General features: G+C 39.5%; 1 protein-coding gene across 5 annotated transcripts in view; it reads right to left on the bottom strand.

Annotated features, from left to right (window-relative positions):
- VPS13B (vacuolar protein sorting 13 homolog B) overlaps nucleotides 1-26764 on the bottom strand; it is a 384018-nt gene that overhangs the window by 241999 nt on the left and 115255 nt on the right. For all 5 annotated transcript variants that reach the window (XM_035126124.3, XM_035126121.3, XM_035126123.3 and 2 more), the window contains exon 19: nucleotides 23753-23926. In XM_035126124.3, the coding sequence (XP_034982015.3) occupies nucleotides 23753-23926 (174 nt within the window). The remainder of the gene's footprint in view (nucleotides 1-23752; nucleotides 23927-26764) is intronic.

The following is a 26764-nucleotide window of genomic DNA, read 5'->3' as shown; positions in this document are numbered from 1 at the left end:
CTAAAGCTGGCCATGATCAAACAGAGACATCAATGTGATATACACATTAATCTAGATGCATGTATGCACCTATCAATGTGCATACCTCCTATGCTGGATGATTATGGACAAATTTCTAAACAGTGGCACAAACAGAATTCCACTGTCATTAAATATCATAAATGTAGAAGATGGCACACACATTATCATTTCAAAGTGGCCTTTAAGAAGATTATAGTTCTGATGCATTAATAGACACAGCTAGAGATGGAACAAACTCTTTTCTGCCAGGACTGAACATATAGGCTACTTTAAATTTGTTAATGCCATATTCCTGTACTGTAATGTATTGATCACAGCAAAAAAGTATGAGGAAATATAGAATGTGTAACTATTTGCCGATTCTGAAATGCAGCTGTGCTTTTTGTCTTTGAAAATGCAGCTATGAAGTTGAAAAGAACAACCAATTCCACAGCATATGAAACAAACCGGAGTTGAGCAGGCAGTGTGTATAACTCTGACTTTGTACTTGTAAACATCCTTTCCACACTGAGCCCTCTGGGACAGTCAAAGAATTCAGTGAATGAACTACTTGAAATAAATAAAGAACACTTGACTTGGCATGCAGTACTTCTAACTGATTAAAAATAAGTATGACTGTTCTTTAGTTTTCCACTTTAAAAATGCTGTGGTAGTAGCAGTAAATTTTAATGTTATTAAAACCTTATAATCCCTGCACGCACACATAGCTTGTTAAAAATCTTTAGACCCCACCTATTTCAAGCCTGGAAATTTTATAACAATCTAGTGAATCCCAGAAAATAATGGGAGGTGCAAACTGCATGTGCCTCATTCAGAAATGTCGGCAACTGTCAGCAATTCTATTTTATGGATGCAGCTACAAATGTTTTTAAAGATAAGGATGGGTAGACTTTGCAATTTCAGGGGTTTATGAAGCCACCTCTAATTGGGCTTTACAGGTTATGAAAGTAACACAGTAGTTATTGTGAGTCCAAGTTACCATGAAAAGCATTTACCAAACCTTAAACACCTCAAAGTCCATTATAAATTTATCCTCAGAAAGGAAAGATGACCAGTACACAAAAATGAGTAAGTTTTATGGAAAGTCAACTACATTAAGCAATTGCAGGTGCAATCAGTTTAGGTGAATACTGAAGTATATTTGGTATGCCAGAAAACAAGTAATTACAGCAAACAAGTCTGGAGACATGATCAACTTGATTTAACCATTAATCACCCAAACTTTATTTATATCTGTCTGGATTAAAACTTTAAAGTAGACATTTTAAAGCCATGCAACCTAGGGAGAAGCTTTACCTACATTGCTAGCGTATGTTCATCATTGTGTCCATATGGGGGCAGTAACGTTTAAGAAAAATAATAACTGCACTATAGATACCTTAATTATTTGTTCAGAAAACTTCCTTAGGTTTTCTCAGTGAAAAATATATATATAAAGCTGTTCGTCAGAAAGAAGTAAATATAAAACATTAAGGTTATGGCCTACCAAACAGCCCTCTTTTAAAATCCCGCTGAAGAATTACATTTAAGACCACCCAGTGTCCAGCTATGTCTCCAGTGTGTATAGGATTTTCCTCTCAACAAAATATATTGGCAGTTTCACATCTTAATGTCTACCTCTGAGTTTCAGTCATGATGTTATCCTGATGAAGTATGTTCCTGGGATTAGCCACTGCTGTGTGTGTTTGCAACTGATCTATAAGGCAACATAAAAACATCACAGTAGATCAGGCATCCCCAAACTGCGGCCCTCCAGATGTTTTGGCCTACAACTCCCATGATCCCTAGCTAACAGGACCAGTGGTCAGGGATGATGGGAATTGTAGTCCAAAACATCTGGAGGACTGAAGTTTGGGGATGCCTGCAGTAGATGGTTAAGAGATTCGACCATCTTTTTTCCCAGTTCCCTCTACTTTTCCACCATGAAATACTGCCAAGTATATGAACCTGTATTGATTGGTCATGGTAAGATATAATGCATGCCTTATCAACAAGACTAAGCAAGTCCGAAACCATCAAAAACCACTGGAGTGCATATGGTGTCCCTTGAAAGCGATAGAACCAGTTATTTGAGTGCTCCATCCCAAACTGACAAGATACCATTAACGAATGGCTGGAATAAGGGCAGTGATGCAACCCGAGAATAATGTGTTCAAATCATGTACAGAGCTGTTTTTCATTTATGGAAAATACATACAATTTAACAGCTAAAATGACTAGGTATGCACATTTTATTCTAAGATAAGATTTTTCCCCCTTTCTTAACCACATTAATAGTCCTTGCCACCAGGTAAGTTAAGTTCCCATCTGAAATTTGCAAATGGGGGCCTGCTGTTTATGTAATTATATACACTGATGGGTCAATTAGCAGGATCAGGGGACTTCAAAATCAGGAGACAGTGCTCAAATCTCACCGTTTGGATTCTCGAGAGTTCAAAGGTCTATTAGCACAGAGATTGTGAGATATTTCCATATTACTTCACAATCTTAACTCAGGATTTATGTCAATTCCACATGCAAAGCCTTTAAGTCATAGAATCATACTGTTCGAAGGAACCCTGGGGATCATCTAGTCAAACCCCCTACAATGCAGGAATATGCAGCTGTCCCTTAAGGGGATCAAATCTGCAATCTTTGCATTAAGTCGTGGTGACCACTGTACCAGAAATGGAAGGAAGGAAGGAAGGAAGGAAGGAAGGAAGGAAGGAAGGAAGGAAGGAAGGAAGGAAGGAAGGAAGGAAGGAAGGAAAGTTTACTCATGGGTGTGATGAAAATGTATGATGTATTAAAAGAACCCACTAGTCAAATTTATTGGGGTGTACAACAAGCAAGGAAGGTTTATAACTAGGAGTCAACCACAGTAATTTTGTTCTGTTTTGTTTTGTTTTTAAGGTAGGGCGCAAAAAGTTTGGTTTGCATGCAAGTCAAAGACGGGAAAGATTTGTTTGCTCTAAGTCACAGAAGAGTACTATGACTAAATCACAACCTGACTTGGCTAAGACTTAGACTAATGCAGATTTCCGGTGCAGAGAAAGGAAAGGTTTATCTGTGTCAGGTTGTTAGCTCAAAGAACAGACACTGCCCTATCCAGGGCTGAAGAGGGTCAAAGCTATGGAGCATATCTGGTGATTAAGCTGATAGCTATAACTCCAGCTGACTGCCAGAAGGAACTGTAGGGTTGATTACAGATGGAAGTTGCTTAAAGACTGAAAAGATATCAGTTTTCTTCATAATTTGGAACTAATAAGGAGTTTCCTCTATGGCAGATGGATTTTCTCTGCCTACTGGAGCAGGACCTTATTTAACAGTTGTAGCTAAGTATAGTCACAGAAACAGAAAGCTGACAATTCTCTCAATTGCAAATCTGATCCAGGAATGATCTAGAATATCAAAATAACCAGTAAGATCAACTCAGTCATTCACAACCCTCTGTTCTATGAACCTGTTGTTCCATATTTGCAACCTTTGCAAATTTTTATTATAACCCTGCTCACAGTTACAAATTACATTAAAGCAAATTAAACATATGTAACTAGGATCAGGTGGTTTTTTTTGTTTTTTTGCAAGGGCCTCTCCTCTGTTTTGTTCCAGGAAAAAAACCTGGAAGCATGGTTGCTGTTTTTTAAATACTGTACAGAAGAAACCTGGGGGGGGGGGGACTACTGCACCAACCAGCAAAACAAAGAGAGAAAAGTTCTCATGAATGCCACAAATAATGTATTTCAAAGACTGACACATTTTGGAGAAGGTCTTTCATCAGGGCCATCATTAGAAATAAATGTTGTCTAGCCATCCTCTCATATAATTTCTCCAAAATGTTCTGGGATTGTACATAAATTGTTTGTGGCACTCCTAAAATACAGTATGTCAATTTTTGATGGCCAGAGATAAGATGGTTGTGAGGGTTGGGTGTTCTTGTTGTTGTTTGCATTATTATCCTTAAGTTAATTGGGAGTGAGCCATGAGATAACAGTTCCCTTCTTTTCAGGCCCTCCCTTCTGGATTGTAAATTTCCACTGCCTGCTTTAACTGATTAAACAGATTTGCCCACCTCAAACGTTATGTCCCATGTGGTTGCAATTGTATAGCAAGAAAAGTAGGGCCATGCTTGCTAGCCCTATCCCTGAGATAGAGTGGGACCCTGGCTCTGTAGTAGAGCATCTGATCTGATTTGCATGCAGAAGGTTCCAGGTTGAATCCTTGGATTCTCCATGTAGGGCTGGGAAAGAACCCTGCCTGAAACCCTGGAGGGCTATGGCTGGTCAGAGTAGACAATACTGAGCTAGATGGATCTGACTCCATAGAAGACAACTTCCAATGTTCCTCTTGATGCTTTTGGCAGCCAGCCCAGTCCTCATCCCCATCTTTGTATGGGTGGTGGGTGGGTGAAGTCTGAAGCGGGAACAGGCTCCCCTATTCATCCATGGGCTCCGTACGCAATCAACATTCAAAATCACATGAGGAGCCTATGCATGTAGAGCAAAGTGCCGCCTTTGGACTTTCCCACACAACACCTGTTGGAGGGGGAGCAGAGGGTGCAACAGAAGGTAAGGCTAGCAAGCACAGCCCCACCCTCTAAGACACACACCTCAGAAGACACTATCTGGCATCTACTGAAATTTCCTGGCATCGAGAAAAGTAACATATGGCTGAAAGTTCCACTCTCACTATTGAGCCTTTTTAAACCCTGTTTAGAGAACAGTTTCGGATCTTGTCCATCCACTCCCCTCATAGGGGGATCTGGGACAATTTGTTGGCATGCTTCACACCTACAGGGAGACCACTGTGTTACTCCCAGGTCAGTCACATTCTGCTCTACTGAGATGGACACCGAGGAATTGATAAATTCTAGGCCATATGGCTGCCTGGAGAAGCAAAGGCAAATACTTTTTTTAGTACCTTTTACACACACACACACAAAAAGTACTAAATTCTGGAACCAGGGCAGCAATTGGCTTGAGAAATGACTTCTAGAATTGTCCAGACTCACAGATTTAACCAAAGCTGAAGTGTGTTTCTGTCCCACCTTTCTTCCATCCTAGAACCCAAGGCAGCACACAGGTGTTTCCTAGGCAGAGTCACCCATTCAGAGACAGACAGACTCGGATTCAGCAAGCTGATAGCCTTAGGTGCCTTTAGACAGCATGTTGTTCTGAGTGAGTGATGCTGATTCGTATGCCTCACTTGCACACGTAATGCAGCAAGCAACTAAAAATGAAGATTCATTTTACATCTTTCCAACTTTATTTTTAAAAATTTAAATCTGCACACATATCACATCATCTTCAGTAGAGCTCTGTAAAAACCTTTCTGCATCTCTTGATGTATCATAGCCACACAGAACACCAGATATTTTAGTTTTATAACTTATATAAGAGTGTATCTGTGTGTGTACTTAGTATTGGTTTTCATTTATATTGTGACCCACTTCAAATGTTTCTTCAGGCCCAAGAGATGGGATATCAATATTTTCATTCAGCCAACCCATTAAAAGTGTGCATATGTGACTTACGATTCTCTTCTCACTTATGTGTGGCTTTCAAAAAGAAAATGAAATTCATTTGGGATGGTTTCCCCTCAGAATAATGCTGATGATTAAAGTATCTTACTACAAAACATCTGTTTCTGAATAAAGTGTCCTAGGCTAGTGTTCTTCAACCCTGGGTCCCTAGATTTGTGGGGCTGCAACTATCAGCTCTAGTCAGCTTATCTCAATGGCCAAGGATGATTCCAACACTATCTAGGAATCCAAATTGAGGAACACTATCCTAGACCATATCATGCTGCTGTGTGTTGAGGGTGTTTTTTTATTTCCTTTAATTAAAATAAGCATCGCTGCAGCATTATGATTAGAAAGTTACCAAATATTTTACATCCAGTTGCCTTTAAAAAGAAAAGTAGTAGGCAATTCATTACCCACCTTTTCTAATATTAAACTTCATGTTGCTAGTTCGGTGAGAATCTGTGTAAACAGATACTTGACAGGTAATGTATTATGTGTCAGTATTTTATGAGAGAAGTTTGGGAGAGGGTTTTCTTAACCTGACATTTTGTGGTTTTGCCTCATAAAACTAGCCGAGGACTCTGCACGGATTGTTAATGGGGTGAAGTAATGAATCTGGGGTGGGTGCGATAGAATAGACTGTCATAAAAAGGGAGAGGGGCACATAGTACACAGTAGCTTCATTAATAGATAAAACCAGGGGGAAGTTTTTTGCCGCGACCCAGGCTCTGAAACAAAACAGTGCTGTGAACATCAGAAAATCATTAAGTCAAGCTGCAGGAATTGCTTTCAGCAACTTGTTGTCGAAAGTGGAATTGATAAACAGTTTAAACTGTATCCTACCACCCTTTCTTTAACATAATTACTGAGAAAAGTGTGTTTTTTACTTGCTACGTAACTTCAAAAGAGAACCTTGGTAGTCCATTTTTAAATGGTGGGCTTGTTTCCCCTTTTGATGATTTTTGTTTTCTCAAAAGTTCAGTAAGGCAGAAAAATTAGCCATGGTCATCTGCTTCTAAATTTAAGGCATGCTTTGATGACTCTAAAGATTGAAACTGCTTAGGAGTGTGAACATTTTAATATTTGATTCAGAAACCAAACTGGCTCTCTGTATCCTATAAAATTAAATTAAATACGTAGTAAGTTTATGCTGGTGAATGTTTCCTTTGGTATAAAAGTTGAAAGGATAAAGACTTGTTATCTCAACACAGCTTGAAAGACCAGGCTGTAATTCTCTATACACTTTCTTAAGAGTAAACTCAATGGGACTTCCTTTTGAATATAATAAACATATATAGAATTGTGCTGTATAAAGTAAAATACAAGGCCAAGAACCAATTGACCCCTTGTTTTGCTTCTCTGGACATTTCTGGGTCTTTCTTTCTTCACAGTGCACCATGTTAGTAGGGCATGGGATAATAAACCTCCTTTTATACAGGTTATCTTCTGGAGCACAAATTCCCAATAAAGGCCTCAACCAAGGTTAAACATTATACCAGCAGCAATGTTAACCACAGATCAGGCTAAACGGGGGTCACAGTGGATCAGCACTTACAAGTAGCTTCAAACTTGATTTCAAATGCTAAAAATGGGACCAGCAATTATCTTTAATCATTCCTAAAGTTTCTGACAACATAACATTTCACTCTAGAAGGTAGAGAATAAGAACAGATAATGAGGATCATTCCTAATTGCTTGGTGATGATTAGAAAACTGGGTGGATAATCTTCTATACCTCTATCTATATACAGCCATGTAGAAATTTTGGAAAACTAAAGCTTTTGAAAATATCTTTCAAGATCTATTTTTATTAAAAACTAACCCCACCCTGAAATACAACAGTTTATTTATTACAAAACTCAACAAAAGAAGTCCAGTTCTTTCTAAAAACATTTTGAGTTTGCCAGTTTTTGTTTACTTTTGTCTAGTTAGTGATTTCTTCCATTTTTAGTTTTTGTTTATTGCAATATATTGGAAAACTTCTTGATCTCAAAACTCCAAAAGAAAAAACCTAACCCACACTATCATAGTTTTCCTAAGTAATGACTGCAATGACCTCTCAAATCATTTCATGCAGTCTGGTTTTACAGAAAGAGGCATATCATTTTAATGCATTTCCCATTAATATGAAATTGCCTAGAACTTGAGGAGATCATCATCAGCCCCAAATGAAATAGAATTGGCCTCCACACAGTCACTTACGGACACACTGTTAAGACTGTGTTCATGGAAGACAAATTTACTTGGCTACGAATGATCGCCAAAGAAGTACAGTGGTACCTCTACTTACGAATGGAGCTCCGTCCGCCATCTTGGATGCCGTTTAGATAGGATTTTTTCTACTTACGAATTTTTAGATAGGGTTGCTTCTACTTACGAATTTTTTCTCCCAATGCGTTCCTATGGGATACGACTTACAAATTTTTTCGACTTACAAATGTGTGTTCAGAAGGCATTAAATTCGTAAGTAGAGGTACCACTGTAGTAGTATTAAAAAGAAAGGAAAAACACATAATGATCTGGTGGAGGTGTCACGATATCACTAGAATACAGTGAGGAGGAAAGTATTTGATCCCCTGCTAAATTCGCCCGTTTGCCCCCTGACAAAGAAATGACCAGTCCATAATTTTAATGGTAGGTTTATTGTAGCTGTGAGAGACAGAATAACAACAGGAAAAACCCCAGAAACCCAGAAGACAAAAACCAGAGATTGATGTGCATTATGATGGTGGTGGTGGTGGTGGTGATGGTGATCATGCTGCTGGTTTTATATGTAACTGAAGTATGAATTTTGTGTAAAGCTGTTTTGATCCCATTGATTAATCTTGGTTTAGACTGCACATATTTCTATCCTGGGACCTTTGAGTGAAGGGAGGATTATAAATACTATTAATAAAATGCATAACAGGCCAGTATATGCTAACACATCTGACCTATACTGTAATAAGGAACTAAGTACTTGAACTATGAAAAGTCGCAAGGAACATGGAGCAAGCTTGCTTTCTCCTGCTCTGGAGGGTAGGACCTGAACCACTGGCTTCAAGTTCTAAGAAAGGAGATTCCAACTAAGCATCAGGAAGAACTTTCTAACAGTAAGAGCTCTTTGACAGCGATTATGATGATTATGGTAATAAAAATGATGATGATGATGATATTTTTATTATTTATATGCCAAAAATCTGACTGGGTTGCCTCAGCCACTCTGGGTAGCTTCCAACAAAATATTAAAACACACGCTCCTTCAGGTATGCAGTGGAACCGACTCCCACAAAAGGTGGTGGGCTCTCCTTCATTTGAGGTTTTTAAGCAGAGGTCGGATGACCATCTGTCATGGACAGTTTAGTTGAGGCTCCTGCACTGCAGGAATCCCTTCCAACTCCAAAATTCTATGCTTCTATGGAAACTGCTACTTGCATCTAAGGAACTCATTTCATCATAGGTGAAGTTTTGATGTTTAAAAGGTAGCAACAGAATTTTGTGTGGAGGATAAATGGTAATGTTAGCCCTCTTCTTCAGCCGGCACCTGACATAACATATGATGTGCCTACCACTCCGAGGTCTTAAGGTGTTGTAGCCCAATTTGCACAATCCTCCCCCTGGGCAAATTAACATGCTAACTATGTGGCTGCACATATTAGCCTCCATATACAGCACCTCAGGTGTATGGTGGAGATGGTGTTGCTCCTTCACAACATGAAGCTTATCATTGCATGGTAACGGTCTCAGCTGGCAGCTCAGTCTTACCGACCAAGTAGACTATTGCCTACCAAAAAGCATGCCACAATGAAGTCATACAAGCCTCTGAGCTGGGAAAGCAGATTTTGTATTTTTACTACTATACATGTTCCAACAATTTGCCAACATAAATTGCAAGCTCAGCAGTTTGAACAAGTTATACATTATTAACCATAAGCAACTAGGGGGCTACGTATCATGCAATTTAAGGCAATTAGTCAAGTGCTGTCAGCAAAAGATTCACTTGAGTGCGTCCCAAGTTTCTCAGAAGATCAAAGATAGCCAGTGTTGCATTCAATCCTAACCAGATCCAGATTCACACTTTCGATTAGGTATTTATGCTGATTTCGTGACTACTGCTTTTCCAGATCTATAAGAATAAGTGTGCTTTTGTTTTTTCACTAATATTTGTTTAATTAAGTTAATTAATTACAGCTTAACTGAAGTATTTTAAACTGAAGACCTCACACAGCTTTCAAAGCAGAGTCTGTAAGCTAATCCTCTTTTTTTTAAAAAAAAACACTGGCACTGAGGATGAAGTCAATAAATTGTCAATTAATAACATGCTTACTTTGATGGCTCTTCAGTAATTTACTTTCATACCACTTCATAAATTTCTTAGTACAACTTTTGGAATTTTGAGTGCAGTACCTCTGCCATGGGAAAATTTGGTTTAAATCTGCTCTGCTGCCAATAAACCAATAAGACTAACTGGCTGATAATCCTCCCACACTGCACTGTTTAGGTATATGCAGTCAACCAGTGAAAGTTTAATTTGTTCCGCTAATGGCACAGAAAACTACTCAAAATTATTCACTGTAAGTCTAAACTTCAGCTCCCTTCTATCGTACGGACAAAATCCTAAATCATTCTGTGCTTGGTAACTGAATCTGTTTTATCTTTCTTTTGATCCAAAGCATAACAACTATAATGAGCACTACAGATAACCCAGATTGAATTGCACCTACTAGCAAAAACAATTACGATATGCAAAACGCATTGAAAGAAACTAGTATCTCCTTGGACTCATATAGCCATATATATTTTTAATTTATAAAGTGGTAACATATATTTAAATGTTGATCTTGAGCAAACAAAACATTAGGTATACCATGTGTATCAGATCAAAGTGCATTCAAATGAACTTATATGGCAAACGGAATATAATAGTAAATTAAACTTATAGTAGCAAATGTCCTTTTAAAATGTATCACTCAACACAATTGAGTCTTGAACGCTTATTTTTTTTTTCATGTATCCAATTAAGAGCATATTTTAAATTGGGTTATTTTCTGTTAGTTGCAAAGTTGCATGTTTGTTTTCTGTAATCGCTAGCGTACAGAAATTTGGAAGAGATATGAATGGCACCAGGGCTTTTTTTCTAGAAAAAGAGGTGCCAAAACATGGAGGAGCACCCAGCCGAAGCTGTTGAGCTTTGGAGATCTCCCCTAAAAAAAGCTTCTCTGCTTACGCCGCCGCCGCCACCACCACCACCTGCCACGCTACACTGATCGCAGTGCCACCAGCAGCCTCTGTCGCACAGCACTGAGCGATGTGCCGACGTGCCGCAATGCTGCAGAGGTGCCGGAACTCAGTTCCAGTGAGTTACAGCTGAAAAAAAAAGATGAATGGCGCTCATTAAAAGCATTTTTTCCATAACCGAATGCTGCATATGCTACGATTTTTAGCAAAGTTAAAAATCTGCCATGTGAACTGGGAGTTGTCCCCTTCCCTTGTACCAAGACAGCAGTCATAATTAGCAGTAACATGGAGAGGGGTCCATGTCAAAACAAGGGTCACACATTGCCCATTGGTTGGTTCCAGAAAGGCCTGGGGATATCTAATGCTGTCATAGTTGTAGCAGAAATAAAAACAATTTGGGAGTCAAGTAAAACCAAGCTCTGTACAGATGTGCCACTTTCCTTTGTATATTTTGTGCACATCACTTTAAGCTCTAGATATGATCAGGCTGTTAGCAATTTCCTTGACACTGTGGTACGCTATTTCATAGGGTCAACTTGTATACGTGCTACTTGAAGAAACAGCTAGAATAATTCAAGAGGAAAATGGGGTTCAGCTGCTGGCAATAAATTGTTTTCCCCTTCTGTTTTCTCTGAAATTTTAGACAGGAATGCTCATCACTTTCCTACAGTCTTTTCTAAATCCGTTAAGGTCTTAATAATCTTTCTTATGTATAGAAATTCCATGGAGGCGCTTGCTCTATTCAGTGACATCCAATAATGAAAAAAGAGCTTAACATCCAGAGAAGATGCATACCTTACCATGCCCAGGCGGTGTCTAACTGCCCTAAAAACCCACATATAAAAGACAAGAATAGTGGGACATCCCTGAATTATCCCGCTGTTTGCTGCTGCAATCCCTTGTGAGGGGAGAGAAACTCCTGGGGAATACAAGGAGATAAGGCCCTACTCTATGATGTTTTAGCTAGATTGGTGGCTACAGAGCTGCTTCACATACTTGTCTGTTGGTGTGTTTGAGGTCCCCCCCCCCCCCCGCTGAGTCAGATAAGGAGTTTGGTTTTTGTGGGTAGCTCATTGATTTGGATTTTGTGCTAGCTCATTAATTTGTGTAGCCAGTTGTGCCACTTTACAGAGGACAGTCCTCTATTTGAAGTGTCATGAAGCAGAACTGAAGAGTTGGAAGGGACCCCAAGCATCATCCAGGCCAACCCCTCTGAAATGCAGGAATCTCAACTAAAGCATCCATGACAGATGGCCTTCCAACTCCTGATTATGGTGCATCACCTTCTGAGGTAGCCTATTCCACTTTCAAACAGCTCTTACCACTGGAAAGTTATTCCTAATGTTTTGTAGGCAATTCCTTTCTTGTAATTTGAATCCATTGGTTCAGGTCAGACCCTCAGGAGCAGGAGAAAACAAGCTTGCTCCATCTTCCACATGACAGCCCTTCAGATATTTAAAGGTAGCCATCATATCACCTCTCAGACTTCTCCAAGCTAAACAAAGCTAATTCCCTCAGCCCGCTGCCATGAGGCTTAGTTTCCAGATTCTATCATCTACACACATTCCAGGTTGTCCATAACCTTCTTAAACTGTGGTGTCCAGAACTAGAGACAGTACTCCAGGTGGGATCTGACCAAGGCAGAATAGAGTGGTACTATTGATTCCCTTGATCTGGACACCATAGTTCTGTTGCTGCACCCTAGGATTGCGTTCACTTTTTTGATGCTGCATCACACTGCAGACTCGTGTTACTCTTGTGGTCTACTAAGACCCTTAGATCCTTTTCACATGATCCTTTTTACCTGGCAAGCCAGGGGTCCCTCATCTTATATTCATCTGCAGATTTGATGAGCACCCCCTCAATTACTTCATCCAAGTTGTTTATAAAGATGTTCAACAACAATGGGCCTAAGACAGAACCCTGCAGCACCGCACTTATACCTTTTTCCAGGATGATGAGGAACCATTAATGAGTACTCTTTGGGTTTGGCAAGTCAACCAGCTACAAATCCACCAAACAGTTACCTCATCCAGAACACATTTTACCAGCTTCTCCACAAGAGAATCATGGGGTATTTTGTCAAAAGCCTTACTGAAATCAAAATACACTATGTCCGCAGAATTCCCCTGGTCCATCAAGCTTGCAATTCTATCAAAAAAAGAAATTTGTCTGCTCAGACTTCTTTTTGAGAAACCCATATGGCTCTTAGAAATCACAGCATTCTTTTCTGAATGGTCACAGACCAACTGTTTTATTATAAGTTCTAGGACCTTTCCTTCTTGGGAGAAAAGCAATGACAAACCTAGACAGCATCTTAAAAAGCAGAGACATCACCTTGCCTACAAAGGTCCGTATAGTTAAAGCTATGGTTTTCCCAGTAGTGATGTAAGTGAGAGCTGGACCATAAAGAAGGCTGATCGCCGAAGAATTGATGCTTTTGAATTATGGTGCTGGAGGAGACTCTTGAGAGTCCCATGGACTGCAAGAAGATCAAACCTATCCATTCTTAAGGAAATCAGCCCTGAGTGCTCACTGGAAGGACAGATCGTGAAGCTGAGTCTCCAATACTTTGGCCACCTCATGAGAAGAGAAGAATCCTTGGAAAAGACCTTGATGTTGGGAAAGATGGAGGGCACTAGGAGAAGGGGATGACAGAGGACGAGATGGTTGGACAGTGTTCTCGAAGCTACGAACATGAGTTTGACCAAACTGCGGGAGGCAGTGGAAGACAGGAGTGCCTGGCGTGCTATGGTCCATGGGGTCACGAAGAGTCGGACACGACTAAACGACTAAACAACAACAACAGGACCTTTCCTGGTATAGACATCAAGCTCAGGAGTTGCCTGGGTCTTCCTTTTTACCCTTTCTGAAGATGGAGACAAAATTTGCCCATCTCCAGTGTGTAGGGACCTTACCTGTTCTCCAAGAATTCTCAAAGATTATAGACAGAGGCTCTGAGATTACAAGTTCCTTTAGTACCCTTGGATAACCTCTTTTTAATTTCCTATAATTGGATACAAGGTGTTCTGTAGTTAATGGGCAGTGAACTGAGGTGATCACAGTGCCCTCACCCTACTGCAAATAAGCCTAAGTGCATTTAATTGAAATAACTGTATATTCTTGACCACGGGACCTTCAATGAGCAAACACTGGAACTGCCATAAATCATCACTAAGAGCTTTCATCAATACTTTTAATATTTATATGTAGTATGAAACTTTATAAAGATTAGCTCCTGAATTTGCTTTTTTTCCTGTTTCCTCACTGTTCCTTTTTCCCTTTGGTAAGGACTGGTGTGTGTTTGTTTTTTTAATGTTGGCACCCTGAAATCTTGAGATGCAGTGGCAACAACTCTCCCCATTTACTCTTTGCTTCATTTCCCTCTCCTTTCTATTTGTCTCCCCATGCTGAATTGTATATCATAACTCTCTTGAAGCAGAGACCTAACCACTCATACTTAATTGTTTCATAATACAGTAACAATCACATCACCACTTCAAAAAGCTCTAAGTAAATAATTCAACTAACCAATTCCATCAGTGCAAGGACTTCCTTTTGCACAACTGACCCTCCTCCTCGCCTACATGTGCAGCCCAAATCTGCTCCAGAGGGTTGGGGAAACCCCTAAAACAGAATTAGGGGGCACATGGGCAAAGAAGAGAGAGAGAACATTATGTTGCACAAGCATAGCCTTGCACAGATGGAATATTCCCAAAGTGCTTCACTGTAGATAACCCTTAGTCAGAAAAATTCCATTAGTGCTGCCTAGAGAACAGTGAGAAGGACCTTAAGTGTGATAAGCAGATGCTCATTCATTGAGCTTTAGCCCCAGTTTGAACAGATGAGAATACAGAATACATATGAACAGCTGAAGTCTAAAAATCCATATTATCTATCTAGAAATGCTTGAATGTAACACAGTTGCTTCTGTCTTTCTACATATCCATAAAGCTCTAACACCTTTAAAGGCTGGAATTAATTGCTTTGATGTAAAAATAATAAGCACAGAGAAACTAAACCATCACGTTCCATTTCCTTCAGGGCTCTCCCTCAGGTAGAAAACACCAGAAATAATCCATAATAAATAACAGGAATGGAAATCAATGCGCTATGTCATGGAACCAAATACATTGTTCTACTTCACAAAACACCAAAAATTGTCAAAATTGCTCTACAACTCAGAACAACAAATCAAATATTCTCATTCTGCTTTGCTTGAGGAAATGGACAGACTTGGAACAGCCTGAGTACTTCCAGTCAAATTCCATGACACTGGCTCTCCGGAGATGCAAAAGGAGGGAGAAAACTTGCTTCTGAAGCAAAGACCAAACAGTTTGCCAACCACTATTTGGATAACTTCTTTGAATTGTTTTTCATTCTTCGGCTTTCCTACTTTAGGACCAATTTTCTTAAATCCCTTTGAGGAAATGATTGTATTTTGCACCACATGAAGCACGCTGTTAGATATAGAATAGGTACATATTTTCCTCAACTTGTATCATTATTAAAATAATGTGCCACAGTACAATAAAAAACATTGAACAACCTTTTTTTTTGCTCTTATATTTGGCTTTCTGGCTGCCAAAACATTGGCTCTGGATATTATCCTGGTTGCACATGTCAAAAATGACAACTCACTTGTCAAACTTAACTGTAATTGAGTTCAAGTTACTGAAGGAGTTGCTTATGTTTGTAGACAGTCACAAAGAAGAGACAAAGGAGAAGAATAATTATGTAATACGGCCAATTAAACCTTGAAGTTATATAAACTGACCAAGTTCACAACTCAGAATGTGACTAAGGAATAATGAAGCTAGTCAGTAATTAAACTGATCATGTCTCCCTGAAGACAGAAACAATAGACACCAGCTAGTAGCTGACTACTCACTGGAACATTTTCCAGCTGTTTAAAGCAAAGACTTCAGAATGCATGCATGCATCTTATTTTCCCAGGATTTCAAAGTCCACATGCAGGCTGCTGCTCAGCTATTATAAATGAGTAATTCAAGTAGGGCACGACTACATCTTGTATTAACTTAATAAAGATGTTTCACTCCAAATACATTAACATTTGTGTTTAGCCATCCCTTTTGGAGGGTCTGTTTGCCTTATACCATACTTTACTAATAGTAGGAGAAATTAAGATAAGTTATTTTTAATTCTTTATTAATTTTAGACTTAAGATTTAAAATTATTTGATAGTTTCATATGTTAAAATGCATTACCATAACAAGTGTACCATTTTCTTCTGCAAATATTATCCAATATATAAACCATCAAAAATTAGTGTGCAAGTTGGCAAATATGTGCTAAATTACTTGTTGCATGCAAACAAATTACTACATTTCAGTCAGCAGCGTAAAAAATGAATATATTATTGCTGGGCTACATTGACAAAATATTCACCATTTAAGTAAATGAGAAGCATTAATAACCAGCATGAACTTCAGCACTAAATGTGCTTTTTGAGGTCTTCAAAATGAGTGAGAAAGAGGTGGAACGGAGGGCTTCCCCCATCTGTCCAATGACTAGAAAATGTTCATGTTAGAGGGATATAAAATGTTCATACTCTCAGTCTTGTGGACTTCTTTGTTCTCTCAATGGAAATAATCAAGTATCTATTATACAATCACAGCTGGAAGGCAAATTATAACACATACAATTCATATGCACTTCTGGCGAACCAGAGCAGCACATGGAAACGCCGTTTAGCTTCCCGCTGTAGCGGTACCTATTTATCTACTTGCACTTTGACGTACTTTTGAACTGCTAGGTTGCCAGGAGCACTTCTGTAGTACGAAGTCTATGTTATAAGAACCCATCTACTTCAAAAGATATCTGGTGTAAACTAACCAAAAGATAGGAGTGAAGTACTTTGTAGCATTGACCAAAAAGCAGACAAGGGAATGTATCCAAACAGCACTGAGAATTCAGATGTGGAGGACACAATATATTTAATAGCAGACACAGAACTACTAACATTTTATCAGGTTTCCCACTCCTGTCCTAAATTTCCCACCAGTCCAAACTACAGTGGTACCTTGGAAGTTGAATGGAATCTGTTCCGGAAGTCCGTTCAACTTCCAAAACGTGTGGGAACCAAGGCGCAGCTTCCAATTGGCTGCAGGAAGCTCCTGCAGCCAATTGGAAGCCGTGGAAGTCATGGTAGACAATCGAGTTCCAAAAAACATTCGAAAACTGGAACAATCACTTCCGGTTTTCAATCGTTCGGGAGCCAAAACGTTGGACTCCCAAGGCGTTTGAAAACCAAGGTATGACTATAGTTCCCTCCCTGTCACCACTACTAGCTCATGGAGACAAGCTAAAATTGTCCTTTGCACTTGAATGGCAATAGGACCTGAAATCCTGCAGGAAGGGACTAATGAGGAAACAGGCAAGAGAACTTCTAGCTGCCATCATTTTGCAGTTCACAGTGGCTGCATCAGACTTCTCCTTCCCTGCACTTAGATAGCAAAAAGACCAGCAGTCCACAGGGGAAGGCAATAAGGAACACACAGCCATTGCCAGCAATTGAGGGAATGAAATAGCAGTGGAAAAAGCCTCAATGACCTAATGAAAGCAGCATGGGGTGGGGTGAGGTGGAGAGGATATGCTACCTCAGAGCTATGCTATTCGTTAGAGATGGTAAAAATTGCCTTAGTATAATTGCACTGTATTATTTCATATATAAAGTGCCCTGTGGGTCCTTATGTATCATGAAGCAGGATAGAAATTTGATAAATAAATCAAATAAATAAAAAGCACGACAAGGGAAGGGTTTGTACATTTCAGTGTATGGGTAGTAGACCTGTTCCTGTCAGATTATTGAGGCTACAGGCACAAAAATACAGGTACATTCCATAAAGCATAGAACTACATACACAGAACTGTAGTGCATTGAACGAACTTCCTTTGTCTATAAAACTACCACTATTCCCTGATTAACCAACAGTTGTGCCTATGGAGAAAGCTTTGGATTTGCACTATAATATGCCCCTAACATAATCTGAAACTGCAACAGGAGCAACACAGGAAATGCATTGTTTCTCACTTGCTATAGGTAGCTAGATCACAACATTTCATAACCCTAAAACTGTCACAGATTTTTATAAGCCAGCAGATGCAGAAGTGATTTGGGGCTGAACAAGGTTCTCTGAAGTATTCAAAGCCCCTTTACAGAGTAGAAAAGAAACCAGTTACACTTGTAGAAACAACTTACAGGAGATTAGACTTATTTACGTTAGCTAAACCTTTCAAATAGCTATAATTTAATTCTTATGGCTGCTATTGTTTCTAAATCAGCAAGATTTCATTTTTAAAGTACTGCATTTGCTCATATCCTTTCTGTTTCTCCTATTTAATCTTTATAAATCTGAAATGCTGAATTTGCTGTATCACAATTTCCATAGGAACAGAACATTACATCATAAATACAGAACTATGACTTCACCACAGGATCTGGCAGGAGGAGAACCTGCATAGCATCAGAAAAAACAATTTCTTCAACCCATAAAAGTATCTAATAGCAACTATGAAACTCAGACCCTAATTCAGAAACATACCACAGCAAAACATGTACTAATTCAATGACTGCTGTTGGAATGTTGTTGTCCCTTTAAAGAGGTTAAGCATGGTGTGTGTGTGTGTGTGTGTGTGTGTGTCATATCATCAGGTGCTAGTGCTATATAGTGTGAAATATCCTGGACACCAAGGGACCCAGGTGGCGCTGTGGTTAAACCACTGAGCCTAGGGCTTGCTGATCAGAAGGTCGGCGGTTCGAATCCCTGTGACGGGGTGAGCTCCCGTTGCTGGTCCTAGCTCCTGCCAACCTAGCAGTTCGAAAGCACGTCAAAATGCAAGTAGATAAATAGGAACCGCCACAGCGGGAAGGTAAACGGCGTTTCCATGTGCTGCTCTGGTTTGCCAGAAGTGGCTTTGTCATGCTGGCCACATGACCTGGAAGCTATACGCCGGCTCCCTCGGCCAATAATGCGAGATGAGCGCGCAACCCCAGAGTTGGTCACAACTGGACCTAATGGTCAGGGGTCCCTTTACCTTTATCCTGGACACCAAGTACCTTAGAGATTACTTCCCCTGGGGCAACTGACACAATCAGATGGGGCTCTTTTCCTAAACTCTGCTCTAGACAGAATCATTCTGTATTGGTTTGGAGCTGGGCTGCATGTGTGTGCATGCACATTGGTTGACAAAGCTGTGGAATTTCTTTTAAAAAAAAAAGCCTATCAAGAAACACCATCAATATTAGAGCACAGGTTAAACTCTATCTGTTCTGCTACACCTCAAAGGAAAGTAAATGGTGCCACAGCCATTTTATTATTTAGCATTTATGTGGTCAACTTTCTGTTATTGCCAGTGTATTCTGTTATGTACATTTTTTTATTACTAGTTTCACACAAAATATTATGATATATTTCCACACAGTGCCATCTGGAAATCTCCCTAAGAGAGACAGAAGCAATTTAGAAATTGTAGATGGCTCTCATTCCTTCTGGAGATTATGGACAATGAACTATCAAATACTCATCTTGATATTATTTTTACCTAAGCAAACCCTATGTAAGAATTTAAACTATTTTTAATCTGCTCTTCAAAATTACAAAAGGACATTTTTTAAGTCCAACTGATTTCAGAGGGACTTAAATTCAATGAGACTTAAAAGCAATTACTGTTGGCTTCATCAAACTTTACAGGACTTTTTCTCTTACCAAGCATTCAAAGATAAAGTAATGAAAATATATCAAATTCTGTGGGAAAGATTAAATTATTCCATGCCCCAGTGAAAGTACCTTGACCACTGAGTACTGGCAGCTATCCTAATACTTTTGAAATTATTCATATGAAGATTAAAGACTATTTTGTTCCTTATTCCCACAACTGACTGGTATGGTAAAGAGATCAATCCCTACTTTCAGATGTAACATCTTTAACATTTGCTCTCTTTCTGTGCCTGTGATTAAATGTAACATTTTGAAATCCCAAAGTTCTGAGAAAAGCATAAATCCTTGTCTCACAGCTGCTGTTTGACTCTGAAAACACATGCATTTTCTTTTCAAGCTTCGGCCATCAAGAAATCCCAACAGACAAGAGCTGGAGAACACCTGTATCTCTTCATTTAGTTCCAATAATGGCATATAAACTTCAAAATTACAAAAATAGATGCTATGTTCAGCTGCAGTTACATTTTGCTCCTAATTCCCGTGAACAAAAATGCTAAGGGCATGAAATCATTCAAGCAAGCTCTGTCAGCAGGAGGATAAGATTTTTATTTTTTTTTGCACCAGAAATCCAGTGGGAACGTGATAGAAAACTGGCAACAATTACAGATAAAGTACATAGTTAAGTCCTCAGGGAGAGAAGAGGAAATGTAACAAGATAGATGGGTATCATTTTTATGCTTTTATGCCCAAATCATAAATGTGAATTGTCTTTAATTACTACAATGCTTTAATGCAGTTATTATATATCTTAAAAGCCCATCAGTTAATGTATTAAATATTTTGATCATATGAGTTTACGTTATATATATATATATTTAAAAGCCACACTGTTTGAAGTCTAGACCCTTTTAGAGATGATGGCATCTTGGACCTGAATTACGAATGAGAAATATGGGCAACTTCATCTTGCCCTCTCCTGAATGCAAAAAAAAAGTGAGGCAGCAAACCTGGATTTATGCCCATCCCTTCCTTTCCAATTAACCCCACTGAACAAAATTAACCTTTACAAAGTATGCAAGTATCAAGTAACATTGTTGTTGCTGCTATAATTTATGTTTCTGCAGATTGTAGTATGGGACTTGTTCCTTATACTTTGGGGGGGGGAGTAAAAAAAGGTAATATGTGAAATATCCTACCACACCAAACATTATTAGGATGCAGAAAGGCCTAGATTTCCCCATTAAAAATTAAGAAAGAAAAAGAAGTATTGCTTTGAAAAATATGAGTATTTGCAAATACTTGAAACAAATTTATAGTATTGTTTTTGCATGGCTTCTACAGGATTAACAAAAGCAAACAAGATCAAACTTCAACATTATTAAGGAAATGTGGCATATAGTTTAATATTAATGCAAAATCAAGTGATTTATTATTACATTTGATATGCACAATTGGGAGATTCCCATGCAATAGACTCCAGTACAGTAACTAGGAACAATAGCCACCTTGGGGTGGTGAACAAATTTTCCAAACTACATAAGTAAAAGAAAGAAACTTATGTTTTAGCATCTTATGATTTGATTTGGTTTATTTCCATCTGCTTTCCCAACTCATTTATTACTTTACAGTCTCGTTCTTTCTGCAAGTAAAACAGTTTCTGAGTCTTCACATTCAAAACTTGTTACTACCTTCCTGATTGTTTTTGCCCTCTGAAAACAGGTGGACAAATCAGGCTAATTTGCAAATATGAAATGCAGCATTATGTCTGAGTATGTATACTGCATATCACTATCCTGAAACCACTTCAGATGGTTAAATGAATGACAAGGAAGCACTTCCTCTCATCATGCATCTTGGTCTGATCTAAAGGGGGGGGGCGCTTCTTTAAAAAACTGGAGGCAGCTCTCAATGTTTAAAGAATATATTGATTTACTAACAAAATATGCTGAGCATGGGAGTTAAAACCAAAGCCTGGCCTTTTTCAGCCAATTAAAATTATTGGATTCCATCCTCATTTTTCATGTTGGCCCAATTAATGGGTCTCCATGACATCCTGCAAACGGGTATGATTTCTTTTAAACTGCTTACAGGTTTCATTACAATCAAGTGGTATATAAATTTTGTTAAATAAATAAATAGGCAAAATGATGGAAAGCGGCAAGGGATGGCTCAGAGTTGCCATACAACATTCAAAATGTGTACAGCAAAAAGCAAGACTAAAAGCTAAATACCTAGTTTGCACATAATTCTAAAGAGCTCCTAATAACATTTCAGTCATTTAATGTAGCAAATACTTAGACTGTGTTCACATTTTATGCTAAACCATTGTTTAGCACTGCCTGAGCATGCCTGAGTGAAATATCAAGTTAACTTGCTCCCCATTACTCTTTCACCTTCCCCCCCACAGCTGGGAGGAGGACTTCACTGGAGTTTATTCTGACCATTACAAAACGCTTTCTTAATGTCATGTCTGAACCCGAAATCCTGGTTAGTTTAACAAGTCATCATTATGACCTATGGTTTGAAGTTGACTTGCTATGAAATTTATTACAGAATTAGGGGCAGCATGAGAGCTCAACATTTGGCTCAAGCTTGTCCACATAGGACTAAAGTAGTTGCCAACCTTTTGGGGCCAGTAGGTCCACCTGTAATTTTGTGAAAGTGTCATTGGCACCAGAAACAAAACAGCTGTTGCAAAGAAACCAGAAGCCTTTTTACTGGGAATAGTAGGGGAGGAAATCCCCAAAAAGGACATAACATTCTTTCTGTATGCCACATCTGCTGCGAGGTTACTACTTGCCAAGAACTGGAAGACACAAGATATACCAACCATAGATGACTGGCAAATGAAGATGGTGGGCTTTATGGAACTTGCCGAACGGACTGGGAGACTCCGTGACCAGGAAGAAGAGGAGGTGGAGGAAGATTGATAGAAATCTAAGTTATACAGTATCTTGAAAAATATTGTAATATTTAATATCCCTTAGGGAAAGTGTTGGAGGCTGTCGGTGTAAATATAGGGAATAGGTTAAGTTTTTAGTTTTTGGGTTTTTTTAATAGTTAGATTTTGAGGAGGTATGAATTTTGGAACTGCCAAAGATGATTTGACATGAAATTCAGAGGGAGGGGATTTGGGGGGGGGAGTCATTTACCATTGTTTAAGAAAAAAGTATGAATTTATAAGAAATATTTTTGTTTATTTGTTTTTATGTTTGTTTGTTTTATCTTGTAAAATGAATAAATATTATTATTTTAAAAAACAGCCGTTGCAGGAGTTTCTGCCACATTTAATAGAGCAGAAAAAGAGAAACACAAAATTGCATGGGAATGGCCACAAAAGAAATGGAAAAAAGGCACATACCGTAGATCAGCCACTACTGTGCTCATTGACAGAGAAAAGCTTTTTGCATCCCTACTCATTTCAGAAAAGAAGGAGGGTAGGTGCCCAATCCTGGCATCCAAAGAAATGTGGGCATGTTGGGGGGGGGTAAGCATAGGAGAGGTCAACCAGTGCAAACAGAAACTCATGTGCATTATGGGTTTCAAAGAAGATTTATTCAAACATTTCATAGGCTTTGTAAAAAGGGACTGGAAGGCACACTGGAACCTGCCAGGCAATGGGCTGGCAACCCCTACAGTAAAGCATGAATCATATTCCTTTTAAAAAATAAACGTAGCACAAGGACAATATATATGCAAAGCAACCTAGGACCGTGTTAAGATACTATACCTTGCAGTGGAAATTGGAGTTCTTGGAAAAATCCAAAATTAAACGATAAATGACAAGAACTCGGGCCAAAAAGGATAGTTTCAAAAAGGATAATTTCAAAAAGTCTTCAGAAAGTTTTATTCAGGATAAATTCCAGTAAGCATCAACATCAGGACAAGGCCCTGTTTCGATTATTCTTCGTCAGCGAGGTTTCTCAGGTCTAAGTGTACCAAGTATGTTTGCCTTGGCTGATGAAGAATAATCGAAACAGAGCCTTGTCCTGATGTTGATGCTTACTGGAATTTATCCTGAATAAAACTTTCTGAAGACTTTTTGAAATTATCCTTTTTGAAACTATCCTTTTTGGCCCGAGTTCTTGTCATTTATCGTTTAAGATACTATACCTTAGCAGAACACAAGAAGATTCCAGTAGCTGGCTTGAATTTCAGCTTTCCAAATGAGATTGCAGTGCCTCTCAACGTATTTCACAAACAATGTGAGAAACAAATAGTTTCCATTGGCTTCCATGGGTTCCCTTAACACTCTTTACCATCCTTTTGAATACTATATTAGATACAGGAAGATAACACAATGAATATTTCTCATAATTTCTGCACTCACCAGAACTGTAGCTGTGGTCTTTATGTTGAGGGATCTGAATTGTGAAGGCAAACAAATCTGGAGCAAGGAGAGACTCTGGCTTTCTGCTTTCATTAAGCCATTTGCTGCTGTATAAATCTCTGGTATCAGATGGGCCTTGAATTAAAGGGATCAGCTTCTCCTTTCCACCATCCCCTAAGTGTATTATAACAACAACATTGTGGTTTAGTGAATAGATGTTCAGTGAACCTCAGAGAACTATATAATCACAATGGCATTTATTGTATTGAAGAAGCCAGATAACATTGCCGTTTCTATTACTAAGGACAGAAATAATCTGCAAATAATAATTTCCAAAAAATGGTCAGAATATATTAAATAATTTGATAACGTTAAAAGATGATATCAGTAGTTTACCTGCAAACATTTTAAGCACATTCAAGGTATTTTAGGGCTAAACTGCATGAAATGTATGTTCTATGGAAACATTAAATGCATCACATTTCAGAGCTTCAACATATAAAATAAACATCTTAAAATGTTTACTTCTCTGTGTTACTTGAACACATGAGCTTCAGTCATACATACGCTGATTTATCATAGAAGCCTCCTCAAAATCAGTTTTTGGAAAGAGAGCAAAAGTGTCATGAGGAGGTTACTGTCTTCCTATTATGAAGACTAAAGGACAAAGATAAGTGAATCAAGTTCATGACTAATCTGCCAACTGGCCACAATGCTGTGGTAGGTTGAACATAGCATCAGCCTTACTGACTTTATAAAGTGGAAGGCAATTTCTCTTGAAAGATCACAGATAAAATATTCACTTGCTCCAAATAATTATTATGCATATAATAATTCTTCTGCATATGGGACAAACTGGATAAGACAGCTGCTGGCTGCCACATCCACTTGTCAAAAACTAGAGAAACTGCCCCAAAGCCAGGAGAAAAATATTTTGAGAGGACTGAGAGACTGTCCAATACATTGCTCTCGTGATCAGCTACATACCTGAACAATACGGAAAACAAGAGAAGGGTAAGGCCAACCAGTGCAAAGACTCCAGATTTATTGAAAGATTAGCTTTAAAATGTCTCTGAATTCCCAACACATTTGAAATGCCCTCCTCAGAGGACATTGCACTGCTGTTTTACAGTGACAGGTCATAGAAAACACTGTTCTCCCCAACTTAGGCTGATTTTGCAGTTTTGCCATTTCAATATTGTAACTGGGTGGTAAGCGGCAAACCGGGAGGGTTGACACAGTGTGTAACCATGGCAACATAAACTAACTAGAAGAAAACAGCTTTTTCCATGACTAAACTACTCTATATCCAGTGTCCTGAGGAAGAACATAGGAATGCTGAACGTTTTAAAACCAATTTTCTGACATAAATCTGATATATCAATATGGTTGATATGGTCAAAGACATAAAATCTGAATACAAATATTGTTCTCTCTTTGGTATATGTTTTCAGTATGAAACATTGATTATTTGTTTATTTTTTACCACCCACTTTGGGGGCTGCTAATGCAGAATTGTCTGTACCTCACTTGTTTAAGAGATGCTGTATGTATAATTTAGCATGAATATCCCTAGGGAATTGATGGCCAAACTGGTTGTATCCTCTTTATTAAATACTAGCTGACCCGACCACGCATTGCTGTGGTTCTTTCCTGATTCCCCCCCCCACTCTGTCCGGACACATGACTTATCCTGCCGCCTCCTCCCCCCACCCGGCCCGGCTCATCCCTGTGACTGCCCCCATCCTGTCACGACCCATGAGCTATCGCACCCCCTTTCCCCCCCACCCCCACTCTGCCCTACTCTGCCCTACTCTGTCCTGACCCATGAGGTATCAAGTCCCCTTGTGTTGTTTGTAACTTTTTTCTTTTTATGGTTTTTATTGTGATATAATTGAGGAGTATTTGGTGTTGAGGAAGGTTGGGGAGAGGTCCATTTGGGCAAAGCCCAAAGCCAGGGTAGAGAAGTCCGTTTGGGCAAAGAGAAGGATCGGGGGTGATGATGCGTCCCGGGACCCAGAGAACTACTTTAAAAAACCCGACCGGGGGGGGGGGGGACAAATAGTGAAGCCCCACAGCCCCGTAGCAGCAGAAGGCATATTCTGAAGTGCCCAAGCTGTTTGGTTCCATAAAAAACCCAGGAAGTTGCAAGGGGAAGGTAAGGGATTGTAAATCGAGCGGGGGGAATTGAAGCCTAGGTTAAAAGCTGCACGACTGCCCTTACTTAAAATGGCCTCTGGAGCCTCGCATATGACACAACGCCCACTAAATTAAAAAGCAGAAGCCCCTCGGCATGCCCCCAAGTGCGTGTTAGCGGAAATGATGAATGACTGACCCATTACTTATCCCTGCCCCCTATTTGCCCCCATTCCCCCCCCCAGGCAGGCCCCTACCTCCACTTGGCCTGGTGTGGAAAGCTGCCTAGTCTGTTGTGGCCTATTCATTCTGCTGGGAAATGATGGGCCTTGTTGCTGCAAAAGGCCTGAACCAACCCCCCCCCCCCGCAGGCAGTCCCCCTACCTCCACTTGGCGTAGTCTGGAAAGCTGCCTAGTCTGCTGTGGCCTAGTTGGGCCTTGTTGATGCAAACGGCCTGAACCCCCCCCCCCAGGCAGGCCCCTACCTCCACTTGGCATAGTCTGGGAAGCTGCCTAGTCTGCTGTGGGCTAGTTGGGCCTTGTTGTTGCAAAAGGCCTGTTTTCAATTGGTTGCTGTGGAATTGGATGTATTAGGATGATTGAGGGAGTTTGAGAGGGAAATGTATAGTTATAGAAGATTTTTGGAGGCTGGTAGGAGGTAAAGATGCTGATGTCGTTTTTCTCCATTGAGGTCTTCGACACCTCTGCCAGATGAATATATGTGAGTGGTGGATCTCGTGGTGGAGGCAGGGTTTGTGGGTGTGGTGTAGATATCAGAGGAAGGGAGGGGGTGTACTGTGGGAGGAATTCCACTTGAGGGCGCTGTTTTACAATGTGGAAAAACAGGTTTTTACCTGAGGAGGTGTGAGATGTGAG

Source organism: Zootoca vivipara, chromosome 8, assembly GCF_965207765.1.
Source record: "Zootoca vivipara chromosome 8, rZooViv2.hap1.1, whole genome shotgun sequence".
In the NCBI taxonomy this organism is placed as follows: domain Eukaryota; kingdom Metazoa; phylum Chordata; class Lepidosauria; order Squamata; family Lacertidae; genus Zootoca; species Zootoca vivipara.
This window is presented reverse-complemented; position numbering and strand designations above follow the sequence as displayed.